The 18745-nt window shown below is 34.8% G+C and overlaps 5 protein-coding genes across 5 annotated transcripts; 4 read left to right on the forward strand and 1 right to left on the reverse strand.

Annotated features, from left to right (window-relative positions):
- Nucleotides 1-283: 283 nt before the first annotated feature.
- LOC142972590 (lipid scramblase CLPTM1L) lies at nt 284-18256 on the reverse strand. Its single transcript, XM_076113840.1, has 8 exons — nt 17881-18256; nt 17610-17799; nt 17148-17287; nt 16616-16898; nt 16116-16304; nt 4436-4638; nt 3149-3400; nt 284-2809 (listed from the first exon to the last, which is right to left on the reverse strand). Exons 1-8 carry the CDS (start codon nt 18147-18149, stop codon nt 2704-2706), a joined length of 1632 nt encoding a protein of 543 aa, XP_075969955.1. The 5' UTR covers nt 18150-18256; the 3' UTR covers nt 284-2703.
- On the forward strand, nt 4864-6517 carry LOC142972575 (serine protease inhibitor 77Ba-like). Its single transcript, XM_076113814.1, has 2 exons — nt 4864-5895; nt 6204-6517. Exons 1-2 carry the CDS (start codon nt 4916-4918, stop codon nt 6460-6462), a joined length of 1239 nt encoding a protein of 412 aa, XP_075969929.1. The 5' UTR covers nt 4864-4915; the 3' UTR covers nt 6463-6517.
- On the forward strand, nt 7396-9131 carry LOC142987750 (ovalbumin-related protein X-like). Its single transcript, XM_076136733.1, has 2 exons — nt 7396-8382; nt 8671-9131. Exons 1-2 carry the CDS (start codon nt 7406-7408, stop codon nt 8921-8923), a joined length of 1230 nt encoding a protein of 409 aa, XP_075992848.1. The 5' UTR covers nt 7396-7405; the 3' UTR covers nt 8924-9131.
- Nucleotides 10939-12830, forward strand: LOC142974740 (serine protease inhibitor 77Ba-like). The gene is made up of 2 exons (XM_076117271.1): nt 10939-12220; nt 12584-12830. Exons 1-2 carry the CDS (start codon nt 11238-11240, stop codon nt 12828-12830), a joined length of 1230 nt encoding a protein of 409 aa, XP_075973386.1. The 5' UTR covers nt 10939-11237.
- On the forward strand, nt 13591-15437 carry LOC142972582 (serine protease inhibitor 77Ba-like). Its single transcript, XM_076113828.1, has 2 exons — nt 13591-14609; nt 14875-15437. Exons 1-2 carry the CDS (start codon nt 13627-13629, stop codon nt 15119-15121), a joined length of 1230 nt encoding a protein of 409 aa, XP_075969943.1. The 5' UTR covers nt 13591-13626; the 3' UTR covers nt 15122-15437.
- Nucleotides 18257-18745: the final 489 nt, after the last annotated feature.

The raw sequence follows: 18745 nt of genomic DNA on the forward strand, positions 1-18745 counted from the left end.
AGATAAAAAAATTGTTTCCAGCGATATCTGTTGCAGACCTATTCTTTTTATAACACTATGTGGGGGACTGTGGATACCAAAATAAGCTATAGCTATTTTATTATTTATAGCTAATATGCTTTGATCTATGGAAAATAAGAAAGGAACACTGTCAGGCATTTTGACTGCGGGCTTGCTATAAATTAACTTTTCTGAACTTGCAGTTCAGTAGTAAACACATTTATCAAAAAACTTTCTAGGAATCGTGCTAGGGCAGGAGCTAATTGAGCAACAAATAGTTAAACTTAATTTTTATTTATAAATCATTTGCGCTATAAAATTCGGCTATTACATCACGAACATCAAATTCAAAAATAAATATTAAATAGTTTTATATTCGGCAATAACGTAGCATCCTTTACATGATAGAAATATCTATTATTTCTTTATTCTAGTATAACAATATTAGGTATGTATAGTTGAATATGCAATTGCAAAGCATTTCAAAGGGAACAACGAATTGACCAATCATAGATAGAAAACCTTTACTTCACGTCGCCAGTAGAAAGTGTCATTGGTCGAATCGCACTTCGAACACCTTCGCAGTCTTAACCTTGCTAGTGCCTTTATCGAAATTGCATACCCAATTATGTTCAGTAGCTCTTTCAAAATGACCAAGCAGGCATCTAATCGACAAAACGTCATTCAATTAAAATTTCTATAATACGCCGCTAGGTGGCAATGCTTGGTAATCTTGAAGCGAACATTATATTCAGCTATTAATGTAGATTACACGTTATATAGCAAAAGCATTTCTGTGTATATATTTTCCATTCTTCTCTTAACTTGAACTATTTGTTGAAATTCATAAGACACTGACACATCCTAGTCAGTTTTTACCACTCCAAATAATAAGTAGGTATTTGTCGAACACGTAACAGTATTTAGATATAAATTATCTTCATCGAAATCTATCGTAAGTGTTCACACCTGAACAGTTGTGATGATAAATAGATATAACATAGAGCAGCTGCAGGAATTAATTATAATCAGTACCGTAATTTTATTAGTTTGGTTATAAAAATGCAGGGCTCTTTGAAACTACAATGCTTATTGCTTATAATCATACACAACCCTTTTATCTAATCCATCTATATTTATATCAATAGTATTTCTGTACGTCAAGAACTTTACAATATAAATACACATAAAGTACATCCAGATTCGAAACAAGTACAATAAGAACACGGACATTACATGACATTTAGACAGATAATATTCAATTGTTTGTAATTTTGGAACTCTCGAAGACTGGAGTTATTTGGCTACAGGATTTCCGAATACTACTGAAAACGTTCACAAATGCTCTCCATTCATAACTACAGATACTTACGTGTATTGCTCGAATTTAAATAAACATAAAAATTAACAGTATTCATTTACGACGGCCGAATTCATATCTAACGTGCACGTGCACGTAGCACGTGTACTGACAATAATGGAAGTGACAGATTTTGTCTGTGTTTTATACGCACCTGCGGTATCTCTAGCTATGAATGGAGATGCTTTCGAGCTACAATCCGCAGTTTAACACCATCAAATACTTTTTTATAATATCTCGATGCTTGCATGAGTAATGATGACACCGAAAATGGTGACAAATATTGTGTCTTTCTTTAAATCGTATTTCCACCTCAACAAATGTTATAGAAACCTAAGTCATTCTCTAAAACACACACTGTACAGAAGAATATAGTACATTATTTTATTTTACAAGATTATTAGGACATCACACATCGTAGCAAAACTACACGTAACGAAATTTACATCAAAAACACCAAAATATACAAACAAATCTTAAGCCAATATGAATTTATTTTTGAGTATTTTGCTACTTAATTTATAAAATAATTTTAGGTCGTCACAATCCTTTTTAACCTAGAAACACAAAATCGCTTTGTGTGACTGCAAATTTCTAAAGGCAAACTAGATCTATTCGGCTTATAGATTTATCTTTCTAGGATGTTAAGAAACCCCGAAACTTATGTGAGCAAATAAAGAAGTAAATAATATAAAATATACTATATTAACGAAATAAAAGCTAAACCGTTTTATTATCTATTGCATTTTATTGTAGCTAATAATCTATTAAATACATAAATAAAAATCTTTCACCAGTAAAATATAAAAATTCCTAGTATTTAGCTAGTCAGAACCCCGACATAACTTGGTTTTTACTTTAAACTGCTATTATTGTTTATTCCGTTCACTTAAATCAGCCTTATCCCATATGAATGGACTGGAAACTAATCTCATAAGAACTATATTTCTATTTACCGCTGTCATATAATGGCGTATTTTTAAGCTTCTGATTCGATGCAAATAAAATTTACTTATATTAAAACAATTAAATGTGTTCTTTGTCGGAATGTTATTATGAGCAAGTCCTTACATTTCAAACAAAATTCATCTTTGGCGTTTTCCAACATACTTGTAATTGCACATTCCTATCAAACATTTAACTTTCAGCCTAAAGAAAGCGTCTTTTTTCTCGACGTAGCTAAATCAATAATCTATTATTTCTCTATACATCGAATCAGAAACTCCACAATAACAATATAAAACTGAAACAACGTTAAAAAGTCCAGTCGCGACGCTATCAGCACCTCAAACAGCCTCTTTGGGTACTATGTATACGCATAGATAATCAAAATTTAGTAAATACTAATCATCCTTTTTATTGGCGGCCTCTTTAATGGGCTCCAACTCTTCGGGGTTCTCGTCCATGCTGGATGCTGTGTCTGTGCGAGATTTATCCACAGGGTACAACCTGAAGCAAGAGGTGTCTTTAAATTCTAAGGAATAAACTTTTTATTATAATCTATTGGTCAAAAATATTCTGTAAAGAGAGGCTTATAACAGCCTCTGAAATGAGTTACTGCGTATTAAACGTCATTTCTTGACCGCCAATGTCTTATTACTTAATTAGGGCTCAATAATTACGAAAAAGCCTTTTATTTATTCGCATAATTCAAAAATTGGCTTATCAGTGTAATAGACAAGCAGCATCAATTTTATTCGTAAACCAAAACTACAAAAGGGCCGACCATGAGTCTGCTTTTCTTGCTTATCTAGCTTACATTAACAATCATCCAAAAATAGCACTTACCATCTCTGATACAAATACACCAGGAACACCAAATCATCTCTGAAGCAAGCGACTCGGTGTGCAGTCGGCATAGTTATAATGAAGGCGAACACATCGTCTATGAACGTATTGAACGCCTTGTACATGAAGGCGCGCCACGGGAGCGCTGCGACGGACCGCAGGCGATAGTTCACGAACAACTGCGGCAGCATGAATAGGAAGCCGAATGCGTATACGCCGTTCACGATGCTGTGTAGCGCCCAGGAGTACCAACTGAAATGATAAAGAAGTTGCAAGTAAGTATATTATTATGTTTGCAAGTTCTCTAATAATCTTAGGTATATTCACCACTTTTGGATATCTATCAGATCGTTAATCAGATGGAATTTGAACAGTTTATTAAGTAAATAGGTTTTCTGGCATTTTTTAAAGGAAACCTTTTTACCTTATAGGTAGGTACTCAATAAGAGGAATATAGGTTTTTTAGTATACCCCTTTTTTAAATACACATCTTATTTTGGGGAATAAAATAAAATTATGGCTTCTGAATAAAAAGGGGGACGATAGATTAATTTCTGACCTAGGTACGTTTTACTCCTTGAGCTAACTGAAATCTAGTATAAACTGCCCAGCCTTGAGCCCATCAAAACCTGGATTCCGTACAGTCATATAAGAGTAGTCATGAAAATTTACTCTTAAAATTTATTAGCTCCTAATTCAATGCTTTAATAATACAACATAAGCAAATAAATCTATATCCTCATAGTTCAAGCATAAATCATACATCTGCAAAAACTTGCTCCTCACGTGTCATAAGTGTGACCTTTTTTGTTGTTATTAGATCACACTGATTATAATAATATACTAATATTAATAAACCAGTATTGTACATCAATATAAAGGTCAAGTCAAACGTTCTCCCTCCAAAATATGAATAAAGTACTTTCAAATATAAAATTTTATTAATTGTAAAACTTTATATCTATTTATTAATCTTCGGTTAATAAAAACAACAACAAAAGTGTGGAACGAAATATTAATAAAATTAATTGGTTATTGACAGGGATTTCCAATTGGAATGTAAAAAAAACTTGTGTACCGGACCTAGAAGGTAGTAATCGTTTGGCAGTTTTAGGCGACGTCGTGTAGGCCACTATCTGATATACACTTGTCCTGATGTCATACTCACATAATAATACATTTTTGACAAGAACTTGCATCTAAGACTTTTCTTTACTTCGTACCACAGTCGTATATTTTATGACTTAACGAGTCTGTATTGTATTTTTGCTTAAAACATGTTCTCACCTTTTGTGGGGTTCGTAGACAAGCGAATAAATAGCTCCTGCTAAACACAAGGGGTACAGAAGCATGGAGAGGTATCGCATGGCTTCGGCGTCAGCTCGCGCCGTGCTCCGCTCGCCTGCGTCTGCGCTGGAGTCGCGCCACACGCGGATCTTCCACCCAGACCATGACACCCGCAAGTGAAGTACTTTCGTTACTTTCCACAACTGAAATATTCAAATACATATTGTTAATACAACGATTAGGATGAGTGAGCAAGAGAACAGCTGGAAATAATAACGATAACATCGTTACTAAACAGAAAAACGTCACAAAAACATAATCCTGTATCGCCTTAAACACGTTTCCTATAATATATGTAAGCTTACATAAAACCAGCTCTACCGACTACACCTAACAATGCGAACCTATGACCTATCAAACACCAAAATTTTGTATTTCCTTAAACGATATTATAAAATTATAGTTAGACGTGTTTTAGTCATGGACAAAATAACTTCTGTGTTAGCGCTATGTGCATTATTAACGGCGCAAGTTGCTTCTCAAAACATATTTCCAGCTGGTGTGGAATCATGCAAGGACCAGCAAGATGTAACTCAAGATTACCGTAGTGCATTGTACGAGTTTACCGTTCAATCGTACAAGACCATCAGCAGGAAGGCACACCATCATTACGTGAATTCACCTCTGTCTATGTGGATCGTCCTTGCTGCGCTCGCTGAAGGAGCAGGACCTCGCGCAAAACCATCACTATTTAAGTTCTTACATCTCCCAGCGGACCCCTGCGTACGTCTACGATATTATCAACTAGCGACCAGTCGGTTTGGAACCAGTGATGACGTCAAACTGTTAGGTACACGAGCTCTGGTAATCGATGAAGCAGTGAGAATAAATCCAAGCTATCACAATTTTATATTTCAAAACAATCTTCTTAATGTGATATCTGCACCAATACAAAAAGATCCTGATACAGTGCTACAAGAAATTAGAAGAGTGACAGGAGCAGAGTTGGAAAACCTTGACCTCAGTGGGAATTCGGTGATATTAGACGCGGTAGATTACAATGGACTTTGGACTACTGCTTTTGAAAATGCTGTCGTTGAAAGAGCACCATTCTTTAGTCAAAACGGACAGCAAACTGGTTTTGTAGATTTAATGAAAGTAAAAAAGCCAGCTAGGATGACATATATTCAAAAATTTGATGCTAAACTCTTAGAGCTACCCATCGGTAAAGATGGACGTTATCGTATGATCTTTGGTATCGTACTTGGCAATGATTTCGCACGAGTAATAAATTCTGCCAGCAGAGATATTATCGACGAAATTCTTAGTGGATTTCAAGAAAGCTACGTACCGATAGATATAGCCATTCCACGAATCAGTCTAACCTCAGAACACAATGTGAAGGAAATTCTAGAAGATCTGGGACTGAAAAATCTTTGGACGGATTCTACAGCAACCAAGTGAGCAATATAAATATTATTAGTTACGTTTTACATTGTTACCTTTAAATGCATAAAGATAAGGCCGAAATAAGACATCAATAAAAAACATTTTAGAGTCCGATACCTGTTTAAGAGACAACATAATTATTATTTTCAATATGAGAGTATATTTTCTGAAACTCCATTTATTGCGCAAAATAATGTATCAACAGCAGACTAATTGTCTCTATAAAATAATTAAGATAAAGTAGTATTTATAGTATTACCAAAAGGAATTGATATACCATTTAGTACTATTTTAATTAAGATCATAAATTTATTTTCAGGTACATATCAGAGCCGGCGGCGTTGCCCAGTAGCTACGTGCAATGTGCTACTATCAAATTGACACAAGCTGGTGTGGAGCCAGCCCCAGAGGTTCAACAACTCTCCAACAACACGGCGACGGGATTAGACCCAGCGCTGGGACAAGAATTCATCGCCAATAGACCCTTTGTCTTCGGATTGCTCGACGCCGAGACCTACACCATTATTTTGTCAGCTGTAATCACACAACCCAGCCATCTTAATTGCTACGAGTATTAAATAAAATAAATGACGAATTGCACAAATATACAAATAAACAAATTTCAGGTTTAAAACTGGATTTCTGAATCTTTTAATTAAATGCGATAGCCTTGAATGATATTAGCTAGAGACAAAAGGATTAAGTATCAATTAGACTAGGCAACACTAATAATAATTAACAAATCACAAAGTTCTATGATATCAGACCATGTCTCTTTCTTCAGGCGTTGCATTTAGAATGTACAATCCTTACTTACTTCCCTAATTTCACACCAAAATAACAAAAAATAAACGCCAATGCTACATTTTTCAATTTAGTGGCAAACGAACTACCGCACGCATAAGTATAGCAACACACCTGCCGAAACTAGGCGCTGAACGATAGACAACGAAAGGATCGGCGCTACACTAAACGCCGTCATTTCGTTTCATTCTATTCAAAATATTTTCCTGATACCTTGCCCTTATTCCGGCCAGGCTTTGACTTTTGGGACACTTATAAAAAGTAATAGCTTCTGCCCACGACTATTGTCTGCGTCGAAAGGTTTTTCTGGGGTGGGTAAAGAATATTCTATATAATTACCCTAGCTATAAGTTAGATTAAACTATCTCTGTGCCAAATTGCATCATAATACATTCAGGAACTTTTGTATGGAAGATTAATAAAAAAAAATAAACATCCATCCTCACGAACATACGCACTTATAATACTAGAATGATAACACGATTAGGATTTTCTATACATATTAGATATTAATGAATAAGGTATAATATTTTTCTACGGCGCGATAATCCATAACGTCATAGTTAATCTATATTTTAGCAACCTGTTTTGGTGGATTATTACAGAAATGCAGCAGGTTAGTTTTTTGAAGATTAGCACCTAACTATATAAGACAATTATATGCAATTTTCTTTCATTATAATTAGTTTTCAAATTGTATTCAGACGTGTTCTAATCATGAAAAAACTTGCATTTGTTATAATATTCTGTGCCTTTTTAACTGCGCAAGTTCAAGATATATTTTCGCTTCAAGTGCACACGTGTAGTGGCTCCAAAAGTATATCTCAAGACTACCAGAGTGCTGTGTATGATTTTACCGTTAATCTTTATAAATATGTTGGTATCAATTTACTCGACCATTTTGTGTTTTGTCCACACTCTCTCTGGATCATTCTCGCTACAATCGCAGAAGGAGTAGACCCCGACACAAAACAATCAATGTTGCAGAATTTAAATCTGCCTGAGGACTTAAACACACGTATTAAATTCTACCAACTAGCCGTCAGTCGCTTCGTCACCAGTGGCGATGTGGAAATCAAAAGCACGCGAGTTTTTGTTATCGACGAGGGTGTGAAGATAAACCCAATGTATCACACGTTTATTTCACAAAACTCCCTCATGCACGTGGTTTCAGCGCCAATGCGAAATAACCCTTGTACGGCGCTAGAAGAAATGAGAAGAATAACTAAGGCAAGTTTGTCAAATCTAGATCTAAGCGGAAATTCATTAATACTAGACACATTTGACTACAGGGGACTTTGGCACACAGCTTTCGAAGATGCACTTGTTTCAAGATCACCCTTTTACAATCATAAAGAAGAGCAGATTGGAGAAGTCGATCTAATGAATATTAAAAGAAAAGCTAAAATGGCGTATATACGAAGTATGGATGTCAAGTTTATAGAATTACCTATCGGTGAAAACGAACGGTATCGAATGATATTTGGTTTAGCTCTTGGAGAAACTGAGATTCGTGAAACAGTAAGGAAATTTACAAATACGGTTCTACTGGAATATTTGAATGGACTTCAGGAAAGTTGCATACCGATTGATATCGCTATACCCCGTATTAGTATCACCTCAGAACATGATGTAAAAAGTATTATAGAAGAATTCGGTCTGATAAATCTTTGGAGTGATCCAACAGTAACTGGGTATGTACACGAAAACGTAATAATTTGATAGTTAGTTTTATCTAAGAAATAAATATTGAATTAATAATTAATTATTATCAGATATCAATCCATATTTCACTTGCACGACACAACTGCTCAATTAAACTACAATTCGACAATGAGGTTTCAATTTATATAGAAGAAAAAAGTTTTACGAAGACTTACTTTAACCGTCACTTCGACTCCATCAAATTTGTATAATTACAAACAAGTAGGTATGTACTTTTATAATAGCTTTTTATAACCAAGTCTATTTGCCTTTATCAGGAATATGTCGGAGCCAGCAGCGTTACCCAGCGGCTACGTGCAACGTGCGACTGTCTCATTAGACACAGCAGGGGTCCGTCCCGCGCCTCACGTACACAATCCTTCCCACAACGCACCGACGGGATTACACCCTAAACTTGGACGAGATTTCATCGCAAACAAACCATTTATGTTAGGATTATTCGATACAGAAACCTACACTTGTATAATGGCAGCTCTTTTCTCACGACCCACTTATCCCATTGTTACGTAACTTTTGTTTTGTAATAAGTAAGATTAAAAACAGATTTTTGAACTGCATCACGTCACACTTGATTGAAATTCAACATGTATGAAGTTGCAGATCTATATATCCTGTTTGATAGGTTCATCTTTATTATTAAACAAGTCTTGTTCTTTTGTTTGATTTTTGATTCAAGGTCGGTTGCACAGGATATGCAACTATAACGAGTTTACGACCACCGGTGACAAGCCCTTCAAGAGATGAAGTACGGTACAACTTTACTACTTTGATCGTAATTTTAGGGTTTCACAAAGGGTTTTAAAAAATCTTGTCCGCTGACACAAACATTTCATAATTTGTTAGTAATCAATTAGATATTTTTACATGGGTAATTACTATATTATTTAATTTTGTTTTTGTTTTTCAAGAATATTCTTATCTCACGATAAAAGATTTTTATGAAAATAATACTTTTTAAATGTAAATGAAACAATACATTTGCTTCTAAACGAACACATAAAAATGTATATTTTTGCTGCTAAACGTTACTTTTATCGCTGCTCTGATTCCGCCAAGCTTTGCTACGCAGAATATTGAGTGTTGACAAATACTATAACGTGTTGATTGACAAACGATCTGCTGAATTAATTTAACTCAAATGTCATTGGTCGTCATAATATCATGCTTGATTTATTAAATTAATTTATGTGACAAGCAAGTAGATATTTATTTTTCTAATTAACTTGTCCATTATTTAAATTGGCCATTATTTAAACATCCTGTTTATAAAATAAGATCACTATGTATATTATGTCATTTAGTTTAATATGAATATGATACATATTTTTGTTGTTATATTTTTTTAGGAATTCGTTTGCTTGTAGAGAACCCAACTCAAAAAAATAGTTATATTTTTATAATTTCATATGTTACACCCAAACAACTACTTATTGTCGTTTATAAATTCAATTCAATGTAACATAGGATGATTATGTTGCCAAATACCAAGCACGTGACTAATATTCCTGTTACTATCGAGAATATTCCAACATTAATTGAAAAAACAGTCTTTGTTTTACCAGGAAAGCGAACCTGAGACCACGAGTTCCGCACTCTCAAACGCAGCCGGGCCACAGAACTGATGTTTATAAATAAATATGTAAATTTTTTAACTCAGGAGCAGCCAGTTGACAAAGATGGTTGGGGCACAGCGTGGTTCAAAAGCGAGTTTCGTTCATTCGCCTTAGTTGGGTTTTATGAAGGCGAAGGACGAAATAATAATATCTATACGAACATCGTTACTTACTTGTAATCATTGAGGTGCGTTTACACTGACAAAGGAACTGGTTGGGAGAGATTTAACAATTGAATGGCAATCTTTTAAACCTTTTCTGACTCTTGATGTTTGGATATGGAATAGTGAATATGTTTTTAAAAATCAAAATATTTTTTTAAATACCATTGAAGCATATTGCTCTTAAAGAACCCTCAATACTATTCAGGTTTAGTAAACGAAAAACCACGATTTGCAATCTAAAGCTGTTTATATATGAGTGTGAAGAATCCAAGTCTGCTGGTCATTCCGGAACTCGACTTAACTGATCGGTAAAATTGTTATTATAGGCATTTATGAACAATATGAATTTTAATATCCTTTTTTTAAACTCAATCAATCTAAAAACCTTTTGTTGCTAATCGCAAATTTTGATATCCTGCAGAAAAAAAACTATAAAAAATAAACCATTCCTGTTGAATTGGTTCCGTATTCATCATCTCAAAACACTTGTTTATGTATTAGGATCTCACAAATGATTTGAATTTAATATGTCAAATTAATTATTGACTAATTTCATAATAATCTCGTTTTTAATAGTTTCAGATATAAAGTATGATTGGGGTCATATGTCAATAACAGAGTTGATGATTACGCATACATAAATATCGTCGGACTTGTAATGATTATTTTCCATTTTTAGAATATCATTGCACTAATATAGAAAAAAATGCTTTTGATTGATGATATAATTGAACCATTTACTCATGAAACGAGTCGATTAATATTCGCGATTCACAATCATGATGTTTCGATATAAAATATATCGCAAGCAACCCTTTTACACCGGCGAAGACTTCGCCGATGTAAAAGCACTTTAAGGGTTATATTTCAGGTATGGATTCAAAATGAAAAACGACAGCAGAAAGTGGTTAAAGCGTCTGTAACCTGTTTTACTATAAGCAGTCGGGCACTGGTGCCTTGTATATAAAACAAACCAATTATATCTCCCGCTCATAAAAGTGGAATTCACGAAAGGGGTTGAACGTGTTTTAGAAGAACTGTTGAATCATGAGCAACATTGGTTTAGCAATTTCATTATGTGTGCTTATTACTGCGCCAGTGTTTTCAGATGTCTCATTTCCAACAAAAGTGCCATGGTGTAATACCGTCCAAGATGACATTGCTGATTACCAGCTAGCGGTATACGATTTCGCATTTCAGTCATATAAACACATTGGTAATAAGGTAAGCAAGCATTTTGCGTTTTCGCCGCTCTCTGTGTGGATCACTCTGGCTGCAATGTCTGAAGGAGCGGATCTTGCAAAAAAACAAAACATGTTCAAATTCCTGAACATACCAGAAGACCCGTGCAAACGTCTCAAATACTATGAATTAGCGACCAGCCGCTTTGTCTCCAACGGCGATATCAACATCACGAACACTCGGGCTCTCGTCTTAGATGAGGGAGTGAAAATAAACCCGGTCTTTCACAATATTGTCTTTCATAACTCTCTTTTAAATGTCTTATCAGCGCCTATAAGAAAATCTCCCGCTATAGCTCTTGCAGAAATAAGGCGTGTTATTTCAGCAAAGGTACCTCACGTTGATATTAGCGGAAATTCCTTGTTGATGGATTCGACAGAATACAATGCACTTTGGAGTGTAGCTTTTAAAGATGCAAATGTAAAAAAGTCACCCTTCTACAACGAAAATGGACATCAAATAGGATCTGTTGATCTAATGACAACCAAAATGCGAGTAAAAGTGTCTTATGTCCGATATTTGAACACGAAGTTCATGGAGCTACCCGTTGGTTTTGACAGCCTGTATCGCATTATTATTGGTATAACGCTAGGTAACGATAAAATAGAAAAAGCGCTGAATAGCTTTACAATCACAACTCTACGGGATTACCTGAAAGGTCTCCGTGAAAGCGATATACCTATAGGCATCGCTGTACCACGTATTAGTATTACCACTGAACATGACGTGAGGAAGATTCTGGAGAGTTTTGGTGTAAAGGATCTTTGGAAAAATGCAACAGTGACTGGGTACGTCAAACAAATAGTTATATTATTCAAACTGTCGCAAACGTTACTGATAAAAGTAATAGGTGCAACGTGCAATGTTTACTCAGGTCTAGGTCTAGTAACATTACTAATTACTACTATCAATATTAGTAATTCTAAAGTGACTTTGTCTATTCATACTAACCATAACTACTATACCGATTCCGATTAGATAACATTTAACAGGGCTTAAAGTTGTACCCTAGGAAATGACATGTACATATTTTTTATCCGCGCAAGTATAATATATGGTTAAAAGCTATTATAAAACACAAAACGAAATCAATTTCATTTTGTCAATACAATGTTGCTACACATCTTAACGAACATAACTCTTGTTTTCAGGCACATGTCAGATCCGGCTGCGTTACCTAGCGCTTACATACAACGTGCCACCATCACATTAGATACGGCCGGCTTCTCTCCCGCACCTCGCACTCAACAACTCCCTAAGAATGCGCCAACGGGGTTGGACCCTAGAGTGGGACATGACTTCATCGTCAACAGACCATTCTTCCTGGGCTTGTTTGATGCTAAAACATACAGCTGTATTATGTCAGCGATATACTCAGAACCTACTTATAAGCCTTAATAGAAATTCCTATTAAAGTTTAGAGGCTTAATCGAGATTGATTAAATACATAGTACTAAAACTGTGTCCTATTTTGTTCAAGACATTTACCTAAGTTAATGAGCGATAAAAGTCGACTGATTTCAGAATTACCATCCAATACTACGCAGGCTCCGCCCTGTTTCAATACATGCAATCTTGTAGTTGTTGAACTGGGATAACTTCATTATAATTCAAGCTTCATATTTCTAGACAGGTTTCCAGATATTTATAGAATATTCTGAGTCAGACATGTCCACGATTATGTCATTGTATAATAAAAAAGGGTTCTTAATTACCTTACAATAACTAAATGACTCAATCACAAAAATCCATAAAAATCTAACTTAATACAGTAATTACAAGTTTTGATTGGTTTCGTTATCATCTGCTTTTTATGAAACTAATCAGATATTATGTTTTTTTTTTTCTCTACAGTTGATGTTAATAACCTATCTTTATTCGTGAAATTATATCCAATCATTGAATAAAATGATAGTAAAAACGAATTAACTGTTAATTAAGAATTTTTAAATCCCAATAAAACATAATCTGACGAATGTCAAGGGCAAGAAATCAATAACACTCAATTTTATAGGCAATAAGTTAAAGATTTCCGCCTACATATCATTTCAACGTTTGTCCATACATCATAGCAATTTTCGATTTCTTTTTACGACCAGTTTTGGCAGTCAAGTGTGACCTATATAAGAAAATCAGATTGTAAATCATCTTCATAACGATAACTCACAAAACATTAGTTGGACGCGTTCTAATCATGAAGATAATATCTGTGATAGGATTATGCGCGCTTATAGTCGCGCAAGTTAGTTCTCAGTTACTACCATATTCGGCTAAAGTGCAGTGGTGTAACATCCATCAAGATGTAACACAAGATTTTCGTAATGCTTTGTACGATTTTTCTGCAAAATCATTTACAAGCATCGGTCCTGAAGCACTTCACCACTTTGTGTTCTCTCCACTCTCTACATGGACTATTCTTGCGGCGATCGCTGAAGGAGCGGATCCATTCACGAAACAAACTATGTTTCAATTTTTGAAACTTCCAAATGATCTGTGCCTACGTCTAAGATACTATGAGCTGGCAGCCACTCGGTTCGTTCCCAGTGATGATGTTTATTTGCTGAATACACGAGCCATAGTTATCGATGAAGGAGTAACGATAAACCCCATCTATAACAATTTCATTTTCCAAAATTCTCTTCTCGATGTTATGAGAGCGCCGATACGACTTAATCCTATAAGGGCACTTGAAAAAATGAGGGAAATCGCTTTATCAGATCTTCCTAAGATCGATATTACTGGGAACTCCGTGTTCCTCGACGCAATGGACTACAACGGTCTTTGGAGTACTGCTTTTGAAGATGCTGTTACAGAAAAAGCACCGTTTTATGACCAGGCTGGAAATCAAATTGGAGCAGTTGATCTGATGAGGGTGAGGAGACGTGTTAAAATGGCATATGTTCCGAGCATAAATGCTAAAGCCATCGAAATCCCTATTGGATACAACGGTCGTTATCGCATGGTGTTCTTTTTATTTCTTGACAACGAGGACATAGACAGGGCAGTGAGTAGAGTCAGAAACACACTCATTAATGAATTTTTGGGCGCTGTAAGAGAAACCTACATACCCATTGAGATCGCTATACCACGTGTCACAATCACATCGGAGTACGACATCAGGAAAATTTTGGAAGACTTCAGAATAAAGACTCTGTTTACAGACCCTACAGTGACCAAGTAAGTTGTTTTCATTATTTGATATTACTTATCCTTTTTTGTACCGACATACTTGTACATTCCGTGGGCTTATCCCATAGTCATTAAATATTGGGCCATTGCTTCTATTAGTTCTACTTTTGTTGACCCATGTTATTGGCATTATATTTTCAAGCACGTCACATTAAACTCTACACCTAATTTCAAACGATTTCTTGGTCCCTAAAAGATATCGTCACCAGTAGATTATAATATTTCGATTTATAACTATATCTCTCTATAACAGATACATATCGGAGCCAGCAGCGTTCCCTAGCAGTTTCGTGCAACGTACCACCATTTCAATCGACAAGGCGGGCTTGGTACCAGCGCCTTATACCTACAAACCTTCGGTCAACGCTTCTACAGGATTCGACCCTAAGCTGGGACGTGACTTCATCGCCGATAGACCGTTCCTCTTCGGACTATTCGACGCAGAGACCTACACTTGCCTCCTATCCGCAGTTTTCTCACAACCTACTTACGCTTACTAAAGTTATAACTTCACTTAAACTTGCATAGAATCAGAAGTACATATGTTTTAAAAAACCGTGCAGAGCAAATAGGTCTCTATCTCTATTACGTAAAGTGCTAAATTAGAATCTCCAAATTGATAGTCTATTTAGCACCTTACCGGATTAAGATAAAGTTCAAATTGTTATGTACATCTTCGATATTGTAATATCAGTAGTAAAATATAAAACGTGAATCAAATGTATTGTAATTCTAAAATTGACTTTTATGTTATGGGATTTTGGCTTTGTATATGAAATGGTTCAACTCGTAATAAATATAATATTGTGTATAGGAGCCAATTTTTTTTATTAATACTAACTTACTATAAGAAGTCTTTAATAATTTTAACATTTGCCTAATTCTTCCGCATCATCGATCATTGAATACGAATAGTTCATAACTATAATATGAAGATTAATTTTATGTATTTTAAATGGCTGTTTATGATATTGATGGACATGCTAAGTGGATACACAGCAGTCGATGGGTTGCTTCAACAAATCTATTACATAGTTTTCTGTTTTTATGTATACGAGCGAGACTAAACGAGTATAAGTTGCCTTTAACAATCTTAAACTCCCGCGATTTGTACACATAATATAAATTTTTAACCGCATTTAGACCCATTGCTTTATAGTTTTATAAGTCGCCTATTAAATAAACAAATTATTAGTACAGCTTGTGCCTCTACGTATGCATAGTACTGTAAATAATTAAACTAACAAAGAATGTCATCACACACATTTGCTGCTTTGTTTTAAGCAACAATGAATTTTAGACAAATAAAATACCATTTATATGAATAAACTACTATAAATTACGACTAAATACACGAAACTGGGGTCAATTCCTCACCAAAAATGTAGTATTTTTCGAATAATTGTTTTGTTGTTTCCATTGTTATAATGTGACAATAAAATAAGGATTGTCTAAAAAAGAGCTATATGAAAAGGGGAAAAAATTTATGAGTACCTCAATAATAGCGCTGATCCCAGCAGGTATAAGGACCAACATCGACGTCTGTTCATCCAAGAGGTAGAAGAATATGACCATCTGTGAGAATGCGCGCCAAAATACTGTCCGCGCTGACAGACCCGCCAGGGAGCGCTTGCGTCGCCAAAACGATACGTCATTCTTAAACGCCAGGAAGTCGAATAATAACTAGAATTAGAAAATGCGTAATGTTAGCAACAAAATATTTTAAAAATATTTTTTGAGAATCATAGTGAGTAACTCTTAAGCACGACTTTTCAAGTATTTAATATAGAGGGATCTTATACAGCTCTTTATCATGAAAACTTAGAATTATCTAATGATAACTAATATTGGGTGATGTAAAATCTAACTTATTTAGCTACAGAGGATTTTCAATAAATGAGAATGAGCCACTGTTCTATTTAAGTATTAATGTAAGTTAGACCAATCATAAAGATGCAAAAAAATTGCTAATGCCATAAGGTTTTAATACTTACATGAAAACTAGCAATCAATACAGTAGCCGACAGTAAATACAAATTAGTGTCAGCAAATATTCCTTTTACGTCATCAACATCCTTCTCACTGAAGCCTAGTGTGAACAGTTGTTCTATAGCCAGCCGTACATGGAGCGCAAGCCTTAGAGAACCATATGAAGTAGGCGCTACATTCACTGTTACATTAGCTTCATGGGAACTACTGGTTAATAGTTGAAAATGAGCTAGTCTTGACTTCAACACATTATGTTGTATTATCGGTAGGAACTTTCCACTACGGATCCTGAAATTAGAAATGTAGAAATTTATGTTATCGAGAACAAAAACATTGTCATTTTAAAAAAATTGCGTCAATTTCCTTGATTGATTGACAGTCAAAACAGATATTTGTGTGAACCAGTAATGCAGAATGTTCAATGTACCTATTATTCTCTTTTTAGAGTTACTTTTTATTACCTTTACAGCATTCCCCTCTACCAAAGCTTTTCAAAGACTACACACTAGTTTAAAATACTTAATAAAAGTGTTATACCTGATGTATGGATACAGTTCACCAGGTATCTTATTAGCAGGGAGGTTCAACTCATCTGTGAGGATAGCTAGTGGTGCTACGGTAGTTATATGAGCAAACGGGCGAACACTTTTAGCGGTCTTCACTTGTTTACCATCATCCTGAAAATGTTTACAGATTTATATGAGCTGGGAATAAATGAGGCAGTATGTATACATGTTTTTTATGTAGTAATGGTGATTATGTTGAAGGTAGCTTTCAGGTTTACTAACATTTATGGAGATAACTTTGCTCTATAATTTTGTAGTGATCTCAATTGATTAATAGCTTATTTTAGGCGTTACAATATATTCAGACATTTGAATGGTTGTCTGTCTTTTGCTTTCTTAGATGAGGATAGAAATAAAGATTATATTTTGGACAAATACAATCATGTACCAAAGATATTATAAAGACTATGTAGGATTAGTTTAAAAAACTCACATTTTTCTGAAGCAGATTGAATGTTGCTGCCTGTGGTTCAGTATGTGATACCAAAGGCAAGGTATGTACCGACTCAGTGCGAATAATTTCATCGAAATCTTTATATAATCGACTGTCATCCAATAAAACGGCGTGCATGAATAATGTCCCATTGTTCCGAGTCTTACGAGGTACTTTCAAGGTAATATCACTGAAACACGCCAATATCTAAGTAATTAGCAGGCAATTAAGATCAATATATTTACAGTAATTTGTTTAAATATTCACATACATAGTCGCCGGGTTCCGGTAGTCAAATTTAAGAGAGGTATGCACTTTTGTTACACTATCTAATGAAATCCCATCTAGAAATGGATGTTCCTTTATTGAAGTATACAAAACTAAATGTAGAACGGGATTTGAAGCTAAATAAGATGTAAAACACCTCTCGCCACGACTGCATTCTGGCGGTATAAATATTTCAGCTAAAGTCCATATAGTGTTAATAACATAAACTGCGAAAACCAAGGATAACACTAAACTAACAGATATATATTTCATTACGAACTATTTCAAAACACTAGTATATATTCAGTAAATAAAAGTTTTTCGATTCATGAAAACTGCATGCACTCAAGTGAAAATTGTGTAAATTTGACGTCTGTCATTTTTTTTTGTAATCATCGGTTATCATGAAACATGTCAAAACAAATCATTTTTCACAATTGCAACTATACAATGCAGATTGATCTAATAAAAAACCTAGGTACATTTTTAATCGATTCTGTCTTTTATTACTTAACCTTAAAGTTTTTTATTTTCGTAACATTTCCACACAAAGGGAGTAAGCTAGATAGAGATCGCGGTGCATCATACGTTAGTAATAGTGTAGAAGGAAATAGAAACCTTATCCTTCACAAAAATATTAGTATGCCAGTAACTATGCTTACTTTTCAGAGAGATTTTTTTGGCCTACGTACTTATTCAAGCCGAATAGCGGAAATGAATTTCAAAACTTTGCAAACGCCAGTTGCGGTTGTGCTTTCCTCCAAATAATCGACTAAAATAGATATTATATTTACAAAACTAATCATTAATTTTACTCCTCGCAACAGTCTTCTGTGTGGACAACTCTACACTGTTATTTTTCGGTTACA

This window comes from Anticarsia gemmatalis, chromosome 1 (assembly GCF_050436995.1).
Source record: "Anticarsia gemmatalis isolate Benzon Research Colony breed Stoneville strain chromosome 1, ilAntGemm2 primary, whole genome shotgun sequence".
Lineage (NCBI taxonomy): Eukaryota > Metazoa > Arthropoda > Insecta > Lepidoptera > Erebidae > Anticarsia > Anticarsia gemmatalis.

What these genes read in the sequence shown, in the direction of transcription:
- LOC142987750 (XM_076136733.1), top strand. Translation starts at nt 7,406, where the DNA reads ATGAAAAAACTTGCATTTGTTATAATATTCTGTGCCTTTTTAACTGCG. An exon ending in AGTGATCCAACAGTAACTGG is followed by an intron (nt 8,383 to 8,670) that starts GTATGTACACGA and finishes TGCCTTTATCAG; the next exon opens with GAATATGTCGGAGCCAGCAG.
- LOC142972582 (XM_076113828.1), top strand. Translation starts at nt 13,627, where the DNA reads ATGAAGATAATATCTGTGATAGGATTATGCGCGCTTATAGTCGCGCAA. An exon ending in ACAGACCCTACAGTGACCAA is followed by an intron (nt 14,610 to 14,874) that starts GTAAGTTGTTTT and finishes TCTCTATAACAG; the next exon opens with ATACATATCGGAGCCAGCAG.
- LOC142972590 (XM_076113840.1), bottom strand. Translation starts at nt 18,149, where the DNA reads ATGAAATATATATCTGTTAGTTTAGTGTTATCCTTGGTTTTCGCAGTT. An exon ending in TATTGATTGCTAGTTTTCAT is followed by an intron (nt 16,305 to 16,615) that starts GTAAGTATTAAA and finishes TTCTAATTCTAG; the next exon opens with TTATTATTCGACTTCCTGGC. An exon ending in GTGTATTTGTATCAGAGATG is followed by an intron (nt 2,810 to 3,148) that starts GTAAGTGCTATT and finishes CTCTTGCTTCAG; the next exon opens with GTTGTACCCTGTGGATAAAT.
- LOC142974740 (XM_076117271.1), top strand. Translation starts at nt 11,238, where the DNA reads ATGAGCAACATTGGTTTAGCAATTTCATTATGTGTGCTTATTACTGCG. An exon ending in AAAAATGCAACAGTGACTGG is followed by an intron (nt 12,221 to 12,583) that starts GTACGTCAAACA and finishes TCTTGTTTTCAG; the next exon opens with GCACATGTCAGATCCGGCTG.
- LOC142972575 (XM_076113814.1), top strand. Translation starts at nt 4,916, where the DNA reads ATGGACAAAATAACTTCTGTGTTAGCGCTATGTGCATTATTAACGGCG. An exon ending in ACGGATTCTACAGCAACCAA is followed by an intron (nt 5,896 to 6,203) that starts GTGAGCAATATA and finishes ATTTATTTTCAG; the next exon opens with GTACATATCAGAGCCGGCGG.